This window comes from Bombus bifarius, unplaced genomic scaffold, assembly GCF_011952205.1.
Source record: "Bombus bifarius isolate JDL3187 unplaced genomic scaffold, Bbif_JDL3187 scf7180000008502, whole genome shotgun sequence".
Taxonomy (NCBI): Eukaryota; Metazoa; Arthropoda; class Insecta; order Hymenoptera; family Apidae; genus Bombus; species Bombus bifarius.
The window spans coordinates 14,653-33,654 of NW_022884690.1; the positions used below are offsets into that span (position 1 = coordinate 14,653).

Below are 19,002 nucleotides of genomic sequence, written 5' to 3' on the forward strand. Positions count from 1 at the left end.
ATATCGATGGGCTACGAAGGGAAGGATCTGCGCGAAGAAAAACAAAAAGCATAGTCAGTCTGGCTTGCGTCATTAGAAGTGTAACTCCTCGGTCCCTTTCGATAGCAACGCGACGAACGACATCTCGGTGCCTATCGTTATTTGTTAGTTGTTGCCTGTTGTCCGTTAAGTGTTATTGTTGAGTATTATTTGTTAACTCTGATTGTTGATTAGTTATAATAAATTGTTATTCGTTAAAAACACCAAGAGTAGTTCCTTACGCACCTATCACTATCCCACCTCACATATATTTTTATCATAAGCTAGGTACTTATTAATATTTTCACAATAAGAAAATGTACCGAATTTTTTTTGATATTATTTTGGGGACTTGTAGGAATATGTATACATTTTCCATTTCCTAAGAATTTCTTACTAAACGATGTTGTACCATAATTTTTATTTTTGTTACAGCATTACATGAATACGTTTCACACTGATGGTGTGTTACTTAAACTCGGCGGAATAGGTACTTCGTAATATGAAATGGAATTTACAATTCAAATATTTTCGACATCATCTTAACTAAGAAAATGTTATATGTAATGAGAATGTCATTAAAATTGAAATGTTTAAATGTATTTTTTGCTTGGTTCTGGAGATAAAAATGTTAATCGAATCATTCATGTATGACGTTATACAGTTTCAGTAGTAGGGTGGTGTTATTAAAAGCATGAGTATCTAGAGGAGCGACACATCGAATATCGTTACAGTACAGTGATAGACTTATCGGGATCTACTGTCGTGAAAACGGATTACTGTACGATCTTTGGTAAAGAATACGCAGTGGAAGTAGCAGCAGGTAACAGGTGATTCCTTGTTATTCTGTGTTCAATTGTGTCGTCTATTAATTGTTTTCATCATTAAAAATGTCATATATATCAAAAATATTATCAGGTAATGTTACGCCATGCGGCTTACCATAGTTCATATTCTCAACTGTCGATCGCGGCACTATAATGTCGCAGACGGATGGTCGCGTCTGCCCGGCAAACAAACATTGTAGTGGCAAGCGCATGGTTCATTAAGCAGGGCGACTTCCAGAAACGTCGACTCCTGGCCGTTATTTTACCTCGCGTAAAAGAATGTGGCGTGATCCGAACGTAGTGGGGGTCGCCTTCCAGAAAAAACAAAAAAAATCGAAAGGTGTTCGGAACTTTTCGAGAAGTCGAACCGTCAACACATCTCATATATCGCGCATTACTTATCAACCAAAACGCAGTTACATTTTTTTTGTTCCATTTATATCTTTCTAGTTAATAAGTTGTTGAAATAAACATTAATTTATTTGTGTTAATTCTGTGGAATTTCATTGAACTACCCTTATTATCATAATCGAAATAAGGGGATCGATCAGTTCGTGGCGTCGATTATTTAATCGTAACGGGAACTTACAACTCTCGTTGACGTGCTATCTCGCGATCGCGTCTCTCCGCGAACGGTCGAAGCAGGTAATTTACTGCAATAGCTTAAATGAAATTTTTGAATTTTAGAATATTTATTTTGCATTTTACATTTTACACAGTAAAAATGGTTCATTATTGTGGTTATTCGGTTATATACAACCACTCATTAGAGTTGATCGAAACATTCGCCTTCGTGTGATAGTTGCATGAACCTCCGGATATTTGTTGGCAAAAGTTGAGTTTAAGAATGGTTTTTCATATTATTGTTAGGACTGTCTTCGATCTTTCGTGTTTATGAAAGGTGAAAATACGCTCCGCGGTGAATACATTAAACATACGAGATACTTGTCATATTATATTTTAAATGGTAAGAATCCATTGTTTGTAGTAAAATAAATTGAAGCAAATGCAAATGAACTGAAATATATGTCGGAGTTGAAAGGACATCAGAGCCTTCCCTCTGGAACTTCGGGAAAATCCCTTAACACCGTAATCTAGATTCTATCATAGGCGTAATTAAAGAATTGTCGTCATTCGATCCGATTTTATTTGATCGCGATTTGCGATAATGAGCTTGGGCTCGAGGCGACAGCCAGTCGCCGAACGTAGCCGCGGTCACGGGATGAACGCTTTGTCTAACAAAGGTATGGAGTAATCAATAACTCTCCTTAAAAGAAATATTTGTAGCGGCACCCGACAGTGAACATTCCAACAGTTTCTGTCCCGCGGCTCGCCACACGCAGATCCTATTCTTCGGGTATGATGGTTACCAGATGCCGACGCGTCTCCACAGTACGTGATCGGCTGCTCGAGGGCCGTTATAAACACTAAGATCTAGTTACCTAAAGTCCGTCAAACAGACAAACAGTCTTTGTCCCAACTCCGGGAAGATAGGGGAGATCTATATTTTTCAACGAATGACGTCTCCCACTAGCTACTTTCCCTCGAGGGCGGCTAGCATCTTTTTGTAACCACCGATATGGAGATTGACCAATTAGCAGTGAGGTGGTATGTCGTGATAGGGTCGGAAGGAAAACTCAGATTTATTGAACGATAAATGTTTATTCACTCTAATGTCAATGAGTACACTTGACGCAGGATTCGCGATTATATTCGGTTCGCGAATGCGCGGTTATTAGATAGAGCTTGGATAGCTGCGATTCGAGATACGCTGCGAGTGCGGACAATGATTGCACGAGATGTCGAGAGCTTAGATAATTATTCGGCTCGAACCGTGTAAGTATAACGATCGTGATATGTTGACTCGCGGTAATAGACTGACTTTTTGTCGCGATGCTGCTGCGGAGGAACACTCGTTGGGATGTGTCTAAGGATGCGAGGGCATCGGATTCGTTGAGAAAAGCTTTGGTTCGGAAAGTGAGGGAAATGTACGTTAATGTTTATTGGCTAATTCGTGTTGGTCGTTGGAAAAGGATGCTAGCTGCCCTTGAGAGGGTGTTGCTAGCGGGCAGCATCGTACGTGAGAGATAGCGGATTTCTCGTGTGTCCCCGTGGTAGGTGGTCGACTTCGAGACTGATAAACAAAGACTGTTTGTCTCTTTGGAGGACCTTAGCTAAAATAAATCCTAAGATTTATAGCGGTCCTTAGGCTAGCTGGAAATATTCGGTACGAATGTATCGACATCTGGCAATCATCTTGTCCGCAGGTATAGGGTCTTTATGTCGTGCGTCACGCGACGAAAACTGTTGGGAAGTTTACTGTCAAGTGCCGCCACAGCAGCAACGCCAATTTCCCTTACTTTCTGAACGAAGGCTTTTCTCGACGAATCCGATGATCTCGTGTCCTTAGACACACCCCATTATAGTTTTCCTCTGTGGCATCATCGGGACGGGAAAGTCATTCTCTCTCACGATCTCATCGACGAAAAGAGTAACCCCTTACGACCAGTGAATTTTGTGAGCACGTTCATCTATCATCCCGTCGACCGCGGATTCGTTATTGAACCTAGGATCATTGTCATTAGTTTCTCGAGTACCTAACTACCACGGTTACTTGTCCGGTTCTATAATAATCGTATTTGCACTAATCAATGTCTTCTCTATTGCATAATGACAACGTGTAACCCAAACGAAGATTCGTTTCACGCCCCTAACCCTAATTCTAATGTAAACCCGACATATATATGCATAATACATAGTAGCATTCGTGATAAAAAATGCAACTTTTCTTTGTCATATGCATTGATACCACAACTTTTCAAATAGATATTACTGCGTGATTTCTTCAAACAATTTTGAAAATTTCTTATTAACTGTCGCATTTTCGTTCAATACGTTGAAATTCTTACTCACAAATATTTGTCTGTTTTTAACCGTATCCGAGATAATCCTTTAAGGGTTAAACTTTAGAGGATGGTTACGCCTCATAAATTTGATTTACCGCAACTAACAAAGGATACGTGTTTAATATTTCGCGCTGTTCTTCAAGTCTTAAGTTTTATTAAAATCTGAGTCTGCTTATTCGGGATCTTTTCTTGTTAGTGAAGTTTCGTTTTGATACCATTATGTTTTGCAATTATCGTGGCATTGAATTTATCAAATTGCTGAGTACTCCACTTAAAATATTTTTCCATTTTTTAAAGGAAACCGTCTTTAAATGATTTTATGATGATATATGGTGAATCGATATTTTTCGTTTCAGGTAGTTATATGTTTTCAATAACGCACATATTGCGGAACTGTTCTCATGCGTTTCTAAACATGATACAGAATTATGGCTCGTGTATTAGCATTGTACTTTATAGCATTGTGTATCGTGTATTATTGTGTTTTGGATAGTTGTCTTATATCAGGATGTAATTGTCTTTCAAAATTCATATTATTACACATTGATGCATATAATTTTTATAAATATTTATACACGTTTTAACCTTCTTTTTTGTACGTGGATAAATCTTCATGGACACTCTGCTGTTCTAATAATTGCGTAACAGTAGAGTAGTGTCGCACTCCTACCGACTAAAACTCCACGATGACCATCCTACGCGTATGACAGGAGTGCTCCAGGAATCTCTTATGAATTAACTTCTGTTGCGCCCCCTTCACGCGTCCTCTTGTTCTAGCAATTCCTACTAATTCCTGACTATTGAATTCGGCGTTAGGGAGTGTCATTGCCCCTAGCGCTGCCACTTCTTCCAGTCGTGATCCGTTGGGACGGCGGTGGAACGGCTCTAGGTCGTCTGACTGCCATCCCTCTCCATCGTCTTATCCTACAAGGGTGAGAGTTGACATGTTTCGTTGTAACATAACTCGTGATCTCTCAGCTAATGCTATTGTATGCAACATTCCGCTGCATTTATTCACATTTGCAGAAATAACATTCTTGAATGATCTTTTTCTATATCTAGCGAAACTCGTCTTACTGAGTAAGTAATGTGTATACAATGTGATTATGCTATCTCATTTTTGTATCATTTTCGTCCATTAATTTTGCTGTCGGGAATATTCTTAATGCTGCACCAACTACAAACTCGCAGAATAGAGGAATTCTCCTTCGCTCGCATAGTATTTCTTATTGAGGAATTGTTATATCGCCAAATCGTAAATTATTTAATAGGTCCTTCTGCCTTATATTCGTGACGAGTTCGGAGATTGAAAATTGGTACCAAGAATTAATATCTGCAATGTGACTGTAATAATCGCAACTGTAGTTGTACGAAACAACAATGTTCTTTTACCGGGGGTAGTTATATGTTGTCACCAAATACAAGTACATTTATGCGACATAGTTCTTCGCTGGTCATAAATACTTACAGTCTGTGTTCTCAATCCTGATTTGCATAGTTTACCTTGGCTCGTTTACCTGTTATGTAGAGATGGATTTTTGCGGCTTCATCATGACATAACCTCGTCTATATCTAGATTACGAAGGTCTAGGCTACGTCGGCGCTATCGCAACTATCTGAATAGAAATTTTATTAGGTATAATTTGAATTTTATAAGAGTATCTGTATATACGAGGATACTCCTTTATGTAGCCGTGATAAAATTAATTAGTCATATACCGATGATAAATTGTATTAGAGACTGATGAATATTCCTAATTGTTGCATTAAATGAAAATAAATAACACGGAATTGTAACGATAAATAAACATGTAATTGAATTTTAGACACTTTGTATTAATTTAACTAACCAGTTTAACAAAACATTTAATGAAAGCCTCTAAAACACATTTAAAATACAATTACATTAAATAATTAAATCGCAAGCAGTGCAAAGTCATGGTATAGGTAGAGAATATTGAGAATATTTAAATAAAAAATTAAACGTTGAAATTAGATCACGTAGATGCTATTTTCGGCAGAAAGCAGAGCTGTAGACTCTTCGTAGATGCAACGACTTTAATGATACCTTATTCCTTCCATTGACTTCTTAAGTAGACATAAATTTTTAGCTCATCACGAATGGTGTGCTAATTTGATGTTTGATTTAGAGTAATACTGTGCCCGTAATTGCCCTGTAGAGATTTAAAGCCCATGGAAAACGCCGTACATAAGTAAATTTTAGTAATAATTATATTTGTAATATTTGTTATATGTGAATGGTGCTATAGTACGTAAATGATTATCTTTCATGTAAAACATACCATGCAATGACTGATTATACGAACCTCCCACTGTTTAATTGCTTACACTTAACTCTAGTTCTAACAGCAACTCATAGATGGCGCATGTCAAGTTTCGATTGTGGTAGCAGAGCGGAAACTTCGTCTCTGACAACACAAACAAAGTACAGAATAGGCAGGACATGCAATGTCTTTTCACGTAATTCATTCCGGGGATCACCTGAACTTACCTTTTTTGTGTTACGTGCAACGTTATCTATTGAATATAGCAGCAACTTGGATGAACATTAAAACAGAAAACATCTACAAAAATATAAGTAGAATATAGAGAGGATATCTTGTAATCACAGAGAAAATATAGAATTTTACACTTGCACGTACTTCTGCCTCAGAAAATCGCAACGCAACCTATGAACAACACAAAATGACAAATTACGCTCAGTGAAAAGAGCAAGAAAAACAGCAACGAGAGGTATAAAAGAGCAAGAGGATAAACAAAAACCTGCCTCTGTGGGTAAATATTTATTGATCGATCGAGTACATCATGAATGTACTAAAACTAGGGATCAAATTTTGCGTAATGTATCCATGTCTTGAGCAATACCTTACATTTCATACGATGTCTTGCGATATCTTGCGATATCTTGCAATATCCCACTGTGCCCCATGTGTGTGTTACTGACTTTGTAAAAATAATAGATAATATTATATTTACTCGTATAGTATCTATTATGTTATTATGTTTTACGTTGTTTTAATAACGAGGAACCAATTCTAGAAGAAACAAAACCAATGTATACCACAGCAATGAGGAGTGTTGGTACATGTGCTTCTGGCTTATCTTCAGAAAAAGAAATATATCTATTAATTTTTGTTTCTAGACAGAGAAAATATCTAAAAATCTTATTATTATAAGATCATGTACAAAAATTATCAGAATAAATGAGAGGAAGTTTTGCGAGACAATTAGGTCGGCTTGTAACAGAAAGATTTTTATGACGTTCTACATGGAAACCAAATACGCGTCTTCGTACGTATACTTACTTCCTAGTGAGACTTAAACGTTAATCGATAACAGGATGACGGAAGTTCTTATGGTCCTTCGCTCTTCTGTTTTCTTTGCCTCTTTCATATTTACATTCTACACTGTCAAAAATTTAAGCAAGTAAACTACACCAACATCTAGAAGTATCACGGACACACACCTCAAATCTTTTCAGTGGCGCCTCTTTTATTTTCGTATTATTTCTTCCATCATTTCGCTTGTTTCCTCGTTTTCGAAGTCTAGTCTATTCCTTCTGTTATTCATACCTTTCCTTTTGTACACTGCTCTTCACTTTGAATATTCGAGCTAGTTGTTCTACATTTCTCCACCCTCATCGGTAAGTGGTCTGATTCTATTATATCTTTAGTTCTGATTCTTCTAACTTGGTGTTTTATCATTGGCTGTATTATTACATAATCGGTTACTCAAGTGTCCTTCTTGCCGATGAAACTGTAATCCCCTACATCGTTTCCTACCATGTTCCCGTACAGAATTTCTCATCCGAACAGTTTCGTTCCTTCTGTGCATTTATTTTATACTTTGGCTTCCTCGTTTCCTCTTCCTCTTTCCTTGCTTCATAACGGACCACCCATTCTTATCCTTGCGTTGAAATCTTCTCCGCCGGTTTTTTCGTATCTCTACTCTACACTATTAGTATTCTTCAGATTTTATTCTGTGTTTTTATTTTACATACCTGTATGATTATGGTTTGCCCCAATCTTTCGAAATATTTATTAACTTTCTATTAACGTAAATTGCTTCCTTGCCTTTTCATCCTATTCTTCTTCACCATCATTTCTTTTCTTTGTTGCCATTTCCTTAATTGTATTATTATCATGCTGCTTCTGCTTTCCCATCCTATCTAGAACGCGACGTCTTCAGTTTCCACCTGCATGGTTTGTTTTATTGCTATTTTTACCATTCCCTTCGACCTATTGGCATATCATTTGCCTTAAGCATTATGTTATTGCTTCTAACTCTTCTCCCTGCTCTATCTATTTTAATCTTTCCATCAAATCCTCCTCTGGTTCTTTTTAATTTTCAATGTTTGTATCCTTATCTCTATTTCTGCCTCTTTCCTCGCCTCTTTGAATTATTTATTTATGATAGCAATTTATATCGCAATAAATCAATAATCCAAGGCATTATTGAACAAATTTAAAATATAAGAATATGGAAATAGAAACAAGGAACAATGAGACGTCCACTGTCACGTACCGCTCTCCCTGTGACCATACACCGTACAATAAGCAGCTCACGCCTAAGGATCAAGTACCGGCATCAGCAAGGTAACCACGTGTTTAGCAGAGTACAACCTAGTATCGGCAGAAACTAATACTGCAAAAAGAACGCGGTAACAAGGACTAGTTAAAGAAAATGGGAAACTTGAATAATACTTCCACGTAAATCACATCAGCTGCAACCCTAATATTTCTGGAAGGATACCAACAGAACCAAAGAAAGTAATCACGTACCAAAACTTCGCTCTAGCATTGAATAATCACGTAACAATTAGCCCATCATAGCCGTACTATAAATAAGTGTAGTCACTTAGAGACAGTAGTCAGTGAGTTAAAAATTTGTCCAGACTCCAGTTATCAAGACGTCACTCAGTTAAAAATTTGTTAAGGGTTCAGTCATTCAGTCAGTATGAGTCAGTTGAGTCGAGTACAAAATTGGTTGAGAGTTAATACGAAGCTGTGAATTGTTTTACAATAGTCTTTGAGTAAGGAAGTCAGGAAGTAAAACCAAGCATTTAAAATGAAAACAATCGTCAACGATTAATATAGTCAATCATCTAACAACTACACTACCTTCGTACGGTAGTCCAAGAGTGCGATCGACACCACATATAAGCAAGGTGAGAAGATAAACATTGTAACACTTTCCTTTTCGATTTCGGACTTGCACCACATTTACTGGAGTAAAATTATTTATTGACTATTATTGTCAACAATCAAGCAGATATTGAGAATATTTAATATTCCAAGAAAACTTTAATCCTTCCCTAGCTATTACTCTTGCACAGAGCGGCTAATCCGAAATTGAAATTGTATTTATCAATTCTATTGATACGCTAGTTAACGCTAACTATACAGTTATATTAACGAATTAAAACATCAAGGGTACAGCAGTTTGGAATCTAAAGTCCTGATCGGGGCGCGTGATTGGCACGAGACTCTGTACATCGGCGAAATCGTAAAGGCCTGCGCGACCCGTGTTGTGCGTGGATTGGGCCTGAGGGTTTCTCCTGCGAAGTCGGAGGCCATCTGGTTCTACGACAAGAAGAAGCGAGGGACTCCACCGCCCGGCCTATGCATAAACATGGCAGGCGAAATCGTCCGGATGGTATCGCAGATGAAATATCTGGGTCTCGTCATCGACAGCCAGTGGACGTTCGAGCCGCACTTCGACTCCCTGATTCCGAAGGTGTCGGCGGCTGCCAATGCCTTGTGCGGCCTGCTACCGAATATCGGCGGGGCGGGAGCTGCGGTGCGCCGACTTTACGAGGGCGTCGTTCGGTCCCGAGTGATGTACGGGGCCCCAGTATGGGCGGACGATCTGATGGCGAGTCGTCGCAACATCCTGCTCCTGAGGAGGCTGCACAGAGTAACCGCCATCAGAAACATTAGGGGATACCGGACGGTGTCCCGCGCGTCAGCGACCGCTCAAGCCGCGTCCCCCCAGTGCTCCGGGCGCTGGCGCTCAAAAGGAGATACGCCCGTCGGAGAGTATGACATCCGGGAGAAGATCTGACCGAGCAGGCGGCTCCAAGCGACCTAGGAACTGCCGAGGAAGACACGTGGGACCTGTGGCGATCCCAGTTGATCAACGAGGGAGGCAAACATCGAGGCGCGGAGGAGGTTCTCCCAAACTGGGAGGCATCGAGAAGCCGCCACGGCCTCCCGTTCACGTTCAGGATGACCCAGGTGCTCACTGGACACGGTGTGTTTGGCGAGTTCCTGAGGAAAATCAGACGGGAGACGACAGATATTTGCCACCACTGCGGAGAGGGCAGGGACACGGCGCAGCACACGCTGGAGCTTTGTCCGGCGTGGGAACTGTCCCGCTACACCCTGCGGCACGTCATAGGTGAAAGATTGACCCCCTCGGCGATCGTAGAAGCGAAGTTGAGCGAGCCACAGAAACTCGAGGTTCTCCGCCTCCTCTGCGAGCGAGTTATGCGGAGACACAAAAAAATTTTTAATTTATTCATCATCAAATAAATATTTTTTATTCATCATCAAAAAAATATCCTCGAACAAGAGGCCGCGTGAAGGGGGTGCAACGGAAGTTACTTCATAAGAGGTTCCTGGAGCATTCCTGTCACACGCGCAGGATGGTCATTGAGTTTTAGTCGGTAGGAGTCCGACACTACTCTGCTGTTACGCGATCATTGCAACAGCGGAGTGTCCATGAGGATGACGTACAAAAAAAACAGCTAAAAATATTGCCGAGCTTAATTGGATACGACAAGTTTTCGAATTTATTCTACTCAGTTGTCGTAGACATATCAGGAACACGATATATTGGTATATTCAAAATAGTACGACAAGTTTTTGAAAATATTCTAGTCAGTTGTTCGCCTTGTTTCAAAAATTAATGAACGAAATTCGAATTAATCGAAACAGTTTAACGAGTATGTCTGGTGGCAGCAACTACCGTTTTGATTTAGATATAATTCGAGAAACAGCAGATTGGACATGTAGAATTATACATAATAATTACCTACATCGAAGATCAACACCAGATCGTAACACTGTATACAGTTGAGTCCCCATTAAAGACTCCCCCCCGCCCTTAATCCGAGCACCCATTATCGCAATATTTTAATGTAAAAACGATTTATTATCCGAACATCACATTTTGCAGTAAATGATACTATTTTCTGTTTCAAATATCTACTTTGCACATATTTTATTAGCGTTTATGTACAATGTATTCTTTCCTTTATTCGGTTCAGTGAATAGTATGAAACTAATAGTGCTCCAGCTATCGAAACAAAACAAAACAAAAACTCGAAAGTGGTGTAAATGCAATAGAATTAACAAATATACATAGTGTTGGGAAAAGTCACATTTAAAGACGTCGGATATACTGATGTAATGATTTTGTTTATCTGCAAAACAGCAAATGAAATTGTAATGAAGAGATGCCTTCTCAATGATGAACCGCACGTGTATTCGAGAAATGGCCTCATTGGCTCAAAGTACAAAAAGAACGTAACTCTTTGCAGTTGTTTATGTTAAAAGTATTATGTAAATTAGCAGCCAACAAGATATAGAATCCATAAATGTTTAACACTAAACCTACCAGTGCTAGTCAAATTGACCTTTTTCAAACTTCTACACAAATTTAGCCATATTTAAACGTTATCATATCGTTTCAGAATTTCTGACATAACATGCTTCCTAAAACATGCATACAAAATATTTTTCGGTATTTACTTCTAGTTTGCTTTTTTCTTTTCTAAGAAAAACTTGTATTCTGCCCTACCTACAGCGGGCGATCAATTTGACCAGCCGATATAATATTTTATTTATTCTTAAAATAAATGCAATCAGTACAAAGGAAAGGCTATCTCCACGTCAGATGACAAACAAAATCAGTAATAACAAATAATAACAACTGTTACGCCCGTAATCTTGTCATAAACTGTAATCCATTCCTCGATCAAGATGGCCGCTAGGTATCAAAGCATCAACTTAGGCCCATAATAATCCTAAGGAACCGCCATAAAATTTAGCATCTTTTACGGTCAATTATTACAAACATTTTAAAAGTCAAGAAGTTCCTTAGGGTTATTGTTCATTGCGTTAAAACACGGTAAAAGTGGGTTTTTCCCAACTCCACCCCCGAGGAACCGTTGGTGGAGAACGGCCAATACTCATCGATATTTTCGCTTAAATATCGCCATCACAGACCATATTCTTACGCTATTGCTCTTTCGACCAGAATATATCTCAGTTTGTTAGTCAATAAGTCGACATCTAAACTTCTAATCTCTAAAACTGAGAGCAAGCATCTCAGAGCGTTTTGTGTAAAGTTGTCATAAAAGGAGAAGGAGGAGAATATATAATTTGACAACAATTTTGTATTCCTTTCATTGCATTATTCTGTGATAAATATTTACCCTAAAAATGTCAAGAGTTTCCAAAAAAAATTATTAAAAAAAATAACGGACATAGAAGAATGTTGAATGTGCGATGAACAAAAAACTTCAGCAAGAGAAAACAGCATGGAAACACATGAAAAGTTATTTATAAGCGAATGAATGTTCAATGTTATTATTAATCGTTCACGTTTAGAGCAAGAAGGAAAGAAATTATCGTTAACAGTAGAGACTGAGACTGATGTAGAGAACCAACGTATCGAAACTGGGCCCGATGGGACAGCTTGGAAAGAAATAGATGCAAGTCCCAAACCTGCCAAGACATCAGTTCATAATATTTTTAGAGATATGCTAAACGGCATATAATGAAAGGACAAGTAAGGACGACATTTTATTTTATCACTGATCACCGTATAAGGAATCATATAATAAAATATACGGAAGAAAAAGCATTTAGAGTATTAGGGACCAAGAGGGAGCTAGATGCAACAAATCTAGATGCATTTATTGTTCCGCTATATGCCCGCGGTGCGTATTAGGCAAAGAATTTAGATGTCTCATATTTGTGGAATGAAATTTGGGGGCCTGCATTTTTTCGAAAACAATGAGCAGGAATGACTTTGCTGAAAGGATAAGATTTATACGATTTGATAATGAAGAGCGAATGAAGCCAATAAATTTGCAATGGTATCTACAGTATGGTGACCCATTTATAGAGAATTCACAAAGTAGTTATAAACCTGGTGCATACGTTACCTTTGTATAAAGACTGTGGCAAAAAAACCACGTAATAATACTATCAATAAGTTCAGATTCATTACTACAATATCTTGTCAAATAAAAAATTGTAAATGTTACAAAATTACGAAAATGAGTTTAAGATGCGGGAAATATGTATGCGGCAAATGTACATTCGATAATAAGATAATTTGTACAAAATGCAGCGAGGTTGAAGAAGATATATCTCTACATAAATAAAAGTGTAATTTTATTTAAGTCTAGAATTGAAATTAAACAAAAGCAAATTTGGACGAAATTTTCTGAAAGTTCATCATTTTATATACATTGAGTTATAAATTAACCATTATCAAAACTAAATCATAAAAACTGTTATTTCTTTAATCACCGGTCATTTTGACCCGATAAGGTAGGAAGAGATGTACACGAAGTGTCGGTAGATTTAGTGTGAAAGGTACTATCAATCAATCTTGATGTGTATTTGAATAAATGAAATTTCATATGAAAGTAATTGCTTCATTAACCGTACAGTTTCGTCATGTTCGAAGAGATATTTTGACACAGCATCTAAATAATTGACAAGTATATTCATGAAGAAAGTGATAAATAAAATAAGGAAAATGTATGTGATCACGATGAACGATATTTTACTTGAACTTAATAATATAATTGCGTAGTACATATCTCTCCATTATCATTTCATGGTATCTTTTATACATATGTAATCAATGTTAGATTAGTATACTTCATTTCATCTGCGCATGTTTCGGTTTATTTTACTAAATACAAAGGATCTTGACATTTAAAATGTTACACAACTAAAATATATCTCGCATGGTTGATGTAATTAACGCTGAGCAGCATATTTTGTACTTTCATAAACACCAAAGATGTGGGAGATGAATTAGTTAACCGACTCTTTAACGCATATCATTATCCAGTTTCAGTAGTAGGGTGGGCTTGATAATAATATAAGAATCTAGAGGAGCGATTAATGGAATATCGTTACAGTACTGTGGAAGACGTGTAGGTATTCACTATCGTGAAGTGTACTTTTGATCGATCTTTGGTAAACAATACGCAGTGGAAATATTATCAGGTAACAGACGATTCCTTGTTATTTTGTATTGAATTGTGTCTTTCATTAATGTCATTATTATCAATTTTATTATTATAAATATGATATATACCAAAATATCATTCGGGTCTTTAATTATTACAATAGTTTAAATGAAGTTTTTGAATACTCAAATATTTTGTATTTTATATTTTACGCAGTAAAATGGTTCGATATTTTGATTTTTCAATAATTTACAACCAGTCAATAGAGGTAATCGGAACATTCGCCTTTGCGAGATAGTTGCGTGAGACATCGGTTAATTTTTGTCAAAAATTGAGTTTGGGGACGATATTTCACAAGTTATTGTTGGGACTTGTTTCGATTCTCGCGTTTATGGAAATTGAAAATGCGCTCCGCGGTGACAACATTAACCATGCGAGATATTTCAGGCGTTTTCCATTTTAACTGGTAAGATCCCTTGTTTTTAATAAATAAACTGAAATATACGCAAATGAACTGAAGTGTACATACATAATATTGATTACACTTAAAAGAAACGATGAAATGGCAGTAGAGGGTAGGAGGGCAGTAGAGAGTATGTTATTACGCAATTATTTTATTAAATTTAAGCAAAATACTCTACATGGTGATAAAATATATTTCTCTTGTTATATTAATCACATTCTTTATAATTATACTTATTAATTATTCAGATGCTGCGTCAAAATATCTCTTAGAATAACAATATAAACATCGTTTCATAAACATTTGTGAGTTAAAAGGACTTTATTTTCAGTATTTTACCAAATTGTTGTTAGTTGATTATATTAATTTTCTTCTCTTTTATACTATATATAAATGTGCGTGTACAATACTCAACGTATGATATCTTTATAACACTATTGTTTGTGCCATAAAAAGCTCGGTATTGTAAAGTTCAAGTCGAAAACAAATAATGCAACGTAACATACATAAGCATGATGATGTAAATTTTTTTTACATATATTATACATGAAAATTGTAATCATTCATGCAAGGCGAAATAATTGTTGAATTGCGTATATTTCTGTAGAAGGTAATATATATGAAAAGATCTCAACTGTAACCAATATGGTATATTATTTAACACATTTATCCACTTACTGTTTGTCGGGAATGGCAATTTATGGCAACTATTGGAACTGCAAGTGTTAAGATCTTGAAACATGGATACAATCAATCGAGAAACAAATGAAAATGGGACAAACGAAGGACTGAATAAGACGAATTCGCTCGAGGAATTCTACGCCGGATGTGGGATCCTTGTGACTGGAGCAACCGGTTTCGTTGGAAAAGGTCTCCTCGAAAAACTGATCCGCATGTGTCCACGCATCGCTGCCATTTTTATACTAATTCGTCCAAAAACTAACGAAACGATAGAACAACGATTTAAGAAGCTCATAGATGATCCGGTTCGTAAATATATATTTGTTCCTTTCAATATTTAACGCAGTCAGGAGCCAAATAGATTGACTTTCTTTTCTGGAATTGAGTTGCTAATTTTTCGTCTTTAGATTTACGATGCCATCAAAGCAAAACGCCCTTCAGCTTTGAACAAGGTTTATCCCGTGAAAGGTGACGTGAGTCTGCCAGATTTAGGTCTTTCGCGAGAACATAGAAATCTGTTACTTGAGGAAGTAAATATAGTGTTTCACGCCGCGGCCACTGTGAGATTCAACGAGCCATTACACGTGGCTGTTAATGTGAATACGAAAGGTACAGATCGTATCATCGAACTTTGGAACGAACTAAAGCATCCAATTAGCTTCGTCCACGTCAGCACAGCTTTTAGTAATGCTAATCTACATGAGATTGGGGAAAAAGTTTATACGTAAGAATAAGTTATACGTAAACGTTGTTCCATGACTTACGAATATTATATTCATAATTATAACGTGAATAATATGTTCACTTATTATCGACTTTGCAGTACGAGCTTGAAACCTTCAGAGGTGATAGATATGAGCGACCAATTCGACAAAAATTCGATAAACCTAATGGAAAAAGAGATTTTAAAAACTTATCCAAATACATACGCATTTAGTAAGAATTTAGCAGAGCAGATTGTAGCAAGCAAGTGCAAAGATCTGCCAGTTGCGATAGTACGGCCAAGCATAGTTGGTGCCTCTTTGCAAGAACCATGTCCTGGTTGGATAGAGAATATTTCTGCATTAACAAGTATTTTCATAGATATTTTCCGACAGTAATTTTTCAATACTCCTTACATTTCCTAAAAGTGGAGTTAATCGATTTGTTTGTGAGAGGATAAATGAGAGGCTCTCCACTTGATCATCATTATTATAGTTCAAATTTGTTGCTACTCACAATTACGAGAATTCTTACCAATCTATTTAGCGCTACATTTATGGTAATCAAAATTCACAAATAATTTCTAAACCAATTTAATGTTACCAGGTACCATTGTGCTAATCGGCAGAGGATGTGCAACAGCGATACGAGGTATAAGAGAGGCAAGATTGGATGTAGTGCCTGTCGATTTCGTAGTCGACATGATAATATGTACAGCATGGCATGTCACGCTACATCGTGATCATGAAGTTAAAGTATACAACTGCACGAGTAACGCATGCCCTTTTAAGTAATATTTCTTACAAGTAATTTTCAACTAATGTTGTTCGGTTGTTAGAGTATTCCAAAAGTTTCAGATTATTTAAGTAACGTGGACAATAGAAGAGCAAGCAAATAGAGAACTCAATATGTCATTAGTTTAGAAAAATGGCGATACAATATAATATTTATGTCATTTCCATAATATTTCCCGAGATACTCGTATGATAATAAACTTTGCTTTAAGTATAATTCTAGTAATTAATAATAATGTTAGTGTTTCAATTGACAAGGTGGGGTCCGATGATAGATGCTATAGTAAAATGTAGCATAGAAATGCCACTAAACGATACACTATGGTACCCAGGATGTTCAGTTGTAGCTAATAGGTATATTTACCACGTTCTGTGTGTAATTCCGCGTATTTTGCCTGCGGTCGTCATAGATATCTCTTTAAGACTTCGAGGTAGTAAACCAATGTGAGTGTTCCATCGATTCTCATGCAACGAAAAAAATGTTTCTGGGGAAATCTCTGTCTTCATCTATAATAAAAGTAAAACTGATATTTCAGAATGATGAAACTTTTAAAAAATTGCAACAAGCTGTTCACATCGGTAAAATATTTCACCACGCACGAATGGACTTTCCAAAGGGATAACTGTTCTGACTTAGTGAGAAAAGTGAAAATGTTGAACGACGGCGATATGGTCAAACTAGACTTACGAGCTATGAATTGGGAGAAGTATGTTGCAATTTACCAAATGGGAGTTAGGAAGTTTATTCTGAAACAAGACTTTAAGTCAACAGCCCGACAACGATTATCAAGGTGCGTATAAAAGTATCTTCGTATAAAAAAATAGGAATTAATATAAATACATGTATTTTCGGTTATTTCAGGTTGTACTGGATACATCAGATCACCAAAATGTGCAGTATAACGATCTTACTATGGATAATATACCGTGTCGTGTACTGACTATTTGAACCTTATTTTTCTGTTTAAACCAGAGGAATACAAATTCAATTTTATGAAGAAGGGATTCAACAGCCTTTTCATTTGGCCTTTTCACTCGTTTCCTTTCTAAATATATCCATTTATGACATTGCTTGATTTTTTTTATAAAATTTTTATAAGAATGCATGTATTTATACGCAAATGATTTCTGAGCTGTGAGCAATTCATCTGCTCACTGACTATGAACATTTTTCCACTGCAATGACAATATTATAATGACAGAAACCTCTATCATCCTTCGCCAAACAAAAGTTACGAGATAGCTGTTCGTTGATAATAATAATTTACCACTGAAAAATCTACTGAGAAATAAACAATGATGATAGAAATTTATTTATAAAATATATTTATTTTAAAATAAATATACTTTAAAATAAAATAGTTCTAAAGTAAAACTTTTCTATGAATCCTTCATTAGTTTTAAAGGCTGACTTTGGTTCTCAAGTTCGCTCACAAACCTTGTTGTTCTTTGACCAGTCGGCGTTAGAATATATGATACAATCAACGAGATAGAAACTAGATGTCACATTCCTGCTGGATAAAATATTATTTCACATAATAAGTAGTAGATAGGTTTCTATTTAAGTTAGATATACATAGGATGTAGGGTTTTATTTCATGTGTATGTATGTAAATAACGCAATATAAGTGATCTGTTACGACCACTCGCGGAGAGACGTGATCGTGTCACGACCGGCATACTTCAAATCCGATGGACTGACGATGGAGATAAAGATGTATCGCTGAAGTGCCTAATGAACCATCAACATCCCAACGGTCCCTCTACCGAAGGTTCTAGAAGGAAGAGCACGTGGCAACGGTCGCGGACGCCTAGCAAATGCATGGACGGCGGGGATGTTGGGGGATGACAAAAGAAAGTAATCGGATCCGATCGAAAGTCAAATCATAAGAATCAGTCTTAGAAAGTCACGCCTAGAGTTCGGAAGTGGATTGTAAAGTGGATTGTTGTTAGAAAAAAAATAAAGTTTTCTTTTTTTTATTTTGTTATTTTACGTGACAGTCGTGAGGAAAACGCGTCAGCGAGAGGCGTAAATTCTCGCTACGATTCTACTAATCGACGCCGCGAAATAGTCGTTCCCCTGTTTCGATTAAGATAACAGGGGTAGTTCAATGAATTTAACACTGTATTAACAGGTTAAGATAAAATAGTATATTTGACAATATTTAACAATAATATGATGAACACACCACAGATTGTTTAGCAATGAATACAGTAAATATGTCACAGAAAGTGGACCCGATTTTACGATATCCCTCAATGAATTCGTTAGACTATGCGACTTTAATATTGATCGTCAGACCTCTCGATGTATAACGTTTGACTCTTCGGAAGGCACTGGTTGCCCTTCGATCATTTCTTTGTCTTCTCT

The 19,002-nt window shown here is 36.9% G+C and overlaps 1 protein-coding gene across 2 annotated transcripts; it reads left to right on the forward strand.

Moving 5' to 3' along the window:
• Positions 1-752: 752 nt before the first annotated feature.
• Positions 753-17,636, forward strand: LOC117213147 (putative fatty acyl-CoA reductase CG5065). 2 transcript variants are annotated; one of them, XM_033458497.1, is made up of 8 exons: positions 753-841; positions 15,178-15,440; positions 15,543-15,859; positions 15,959-16,206; positions 16,444-16,627; positions 16,890-17,075; positions 17,168-17,422; positions 17,494-17,636. In XM_033458497.1, the coding sequence occupies exons 2-8, from the start codon at positions 15,195-15,197 to the stop codon at positions 17,570-17,572; spliced, it is 1,515 nt and encodes a 504-aa protein (XP_033314388.1). In that variant the 5' UTR covers positions 753-841; positions 15,178-15,194; the 3' UTR covers positions 17,573-17,636. The 2 variants fall into 2 exon arrangements, with proteins under 2 accessions (XP_033314388.1, XP_033314389.1); XM_033458498.1 differs by having other exon boundaries at positions 761-848.
• The last annotated feature ends 1,366 nt before the right edge of the window (positions 17,637-19,002 follow it).

What these genes read in the sequence shown, in the direction of transcription:
- LOC117213147 (XM_033458497.1), top strand. Translation starts at nt 15,195, where the DNA reads ATGGATACAATCAATCGAGAAACAAATGAAAATGGGACAAACGAAGGA. An exon ending in ATTGGGGAAAAAGTTTATAC is followed by an intron (nt 15,860 to 15,958) that starts GTAAGAATAAGT and finishes TCGACTTTGCAG; the next exon opens with TACGAGCTTGAAACCTTCAG. An exon ending in AGTAACGCATGCCCTTTTAA is followed by an intron (nt 16,628 to 16,889) that starts GTAATATTTCTT and finishes TCAATTGACAAG; the next exon opens with GTGGGGTCCGATGATAGATG.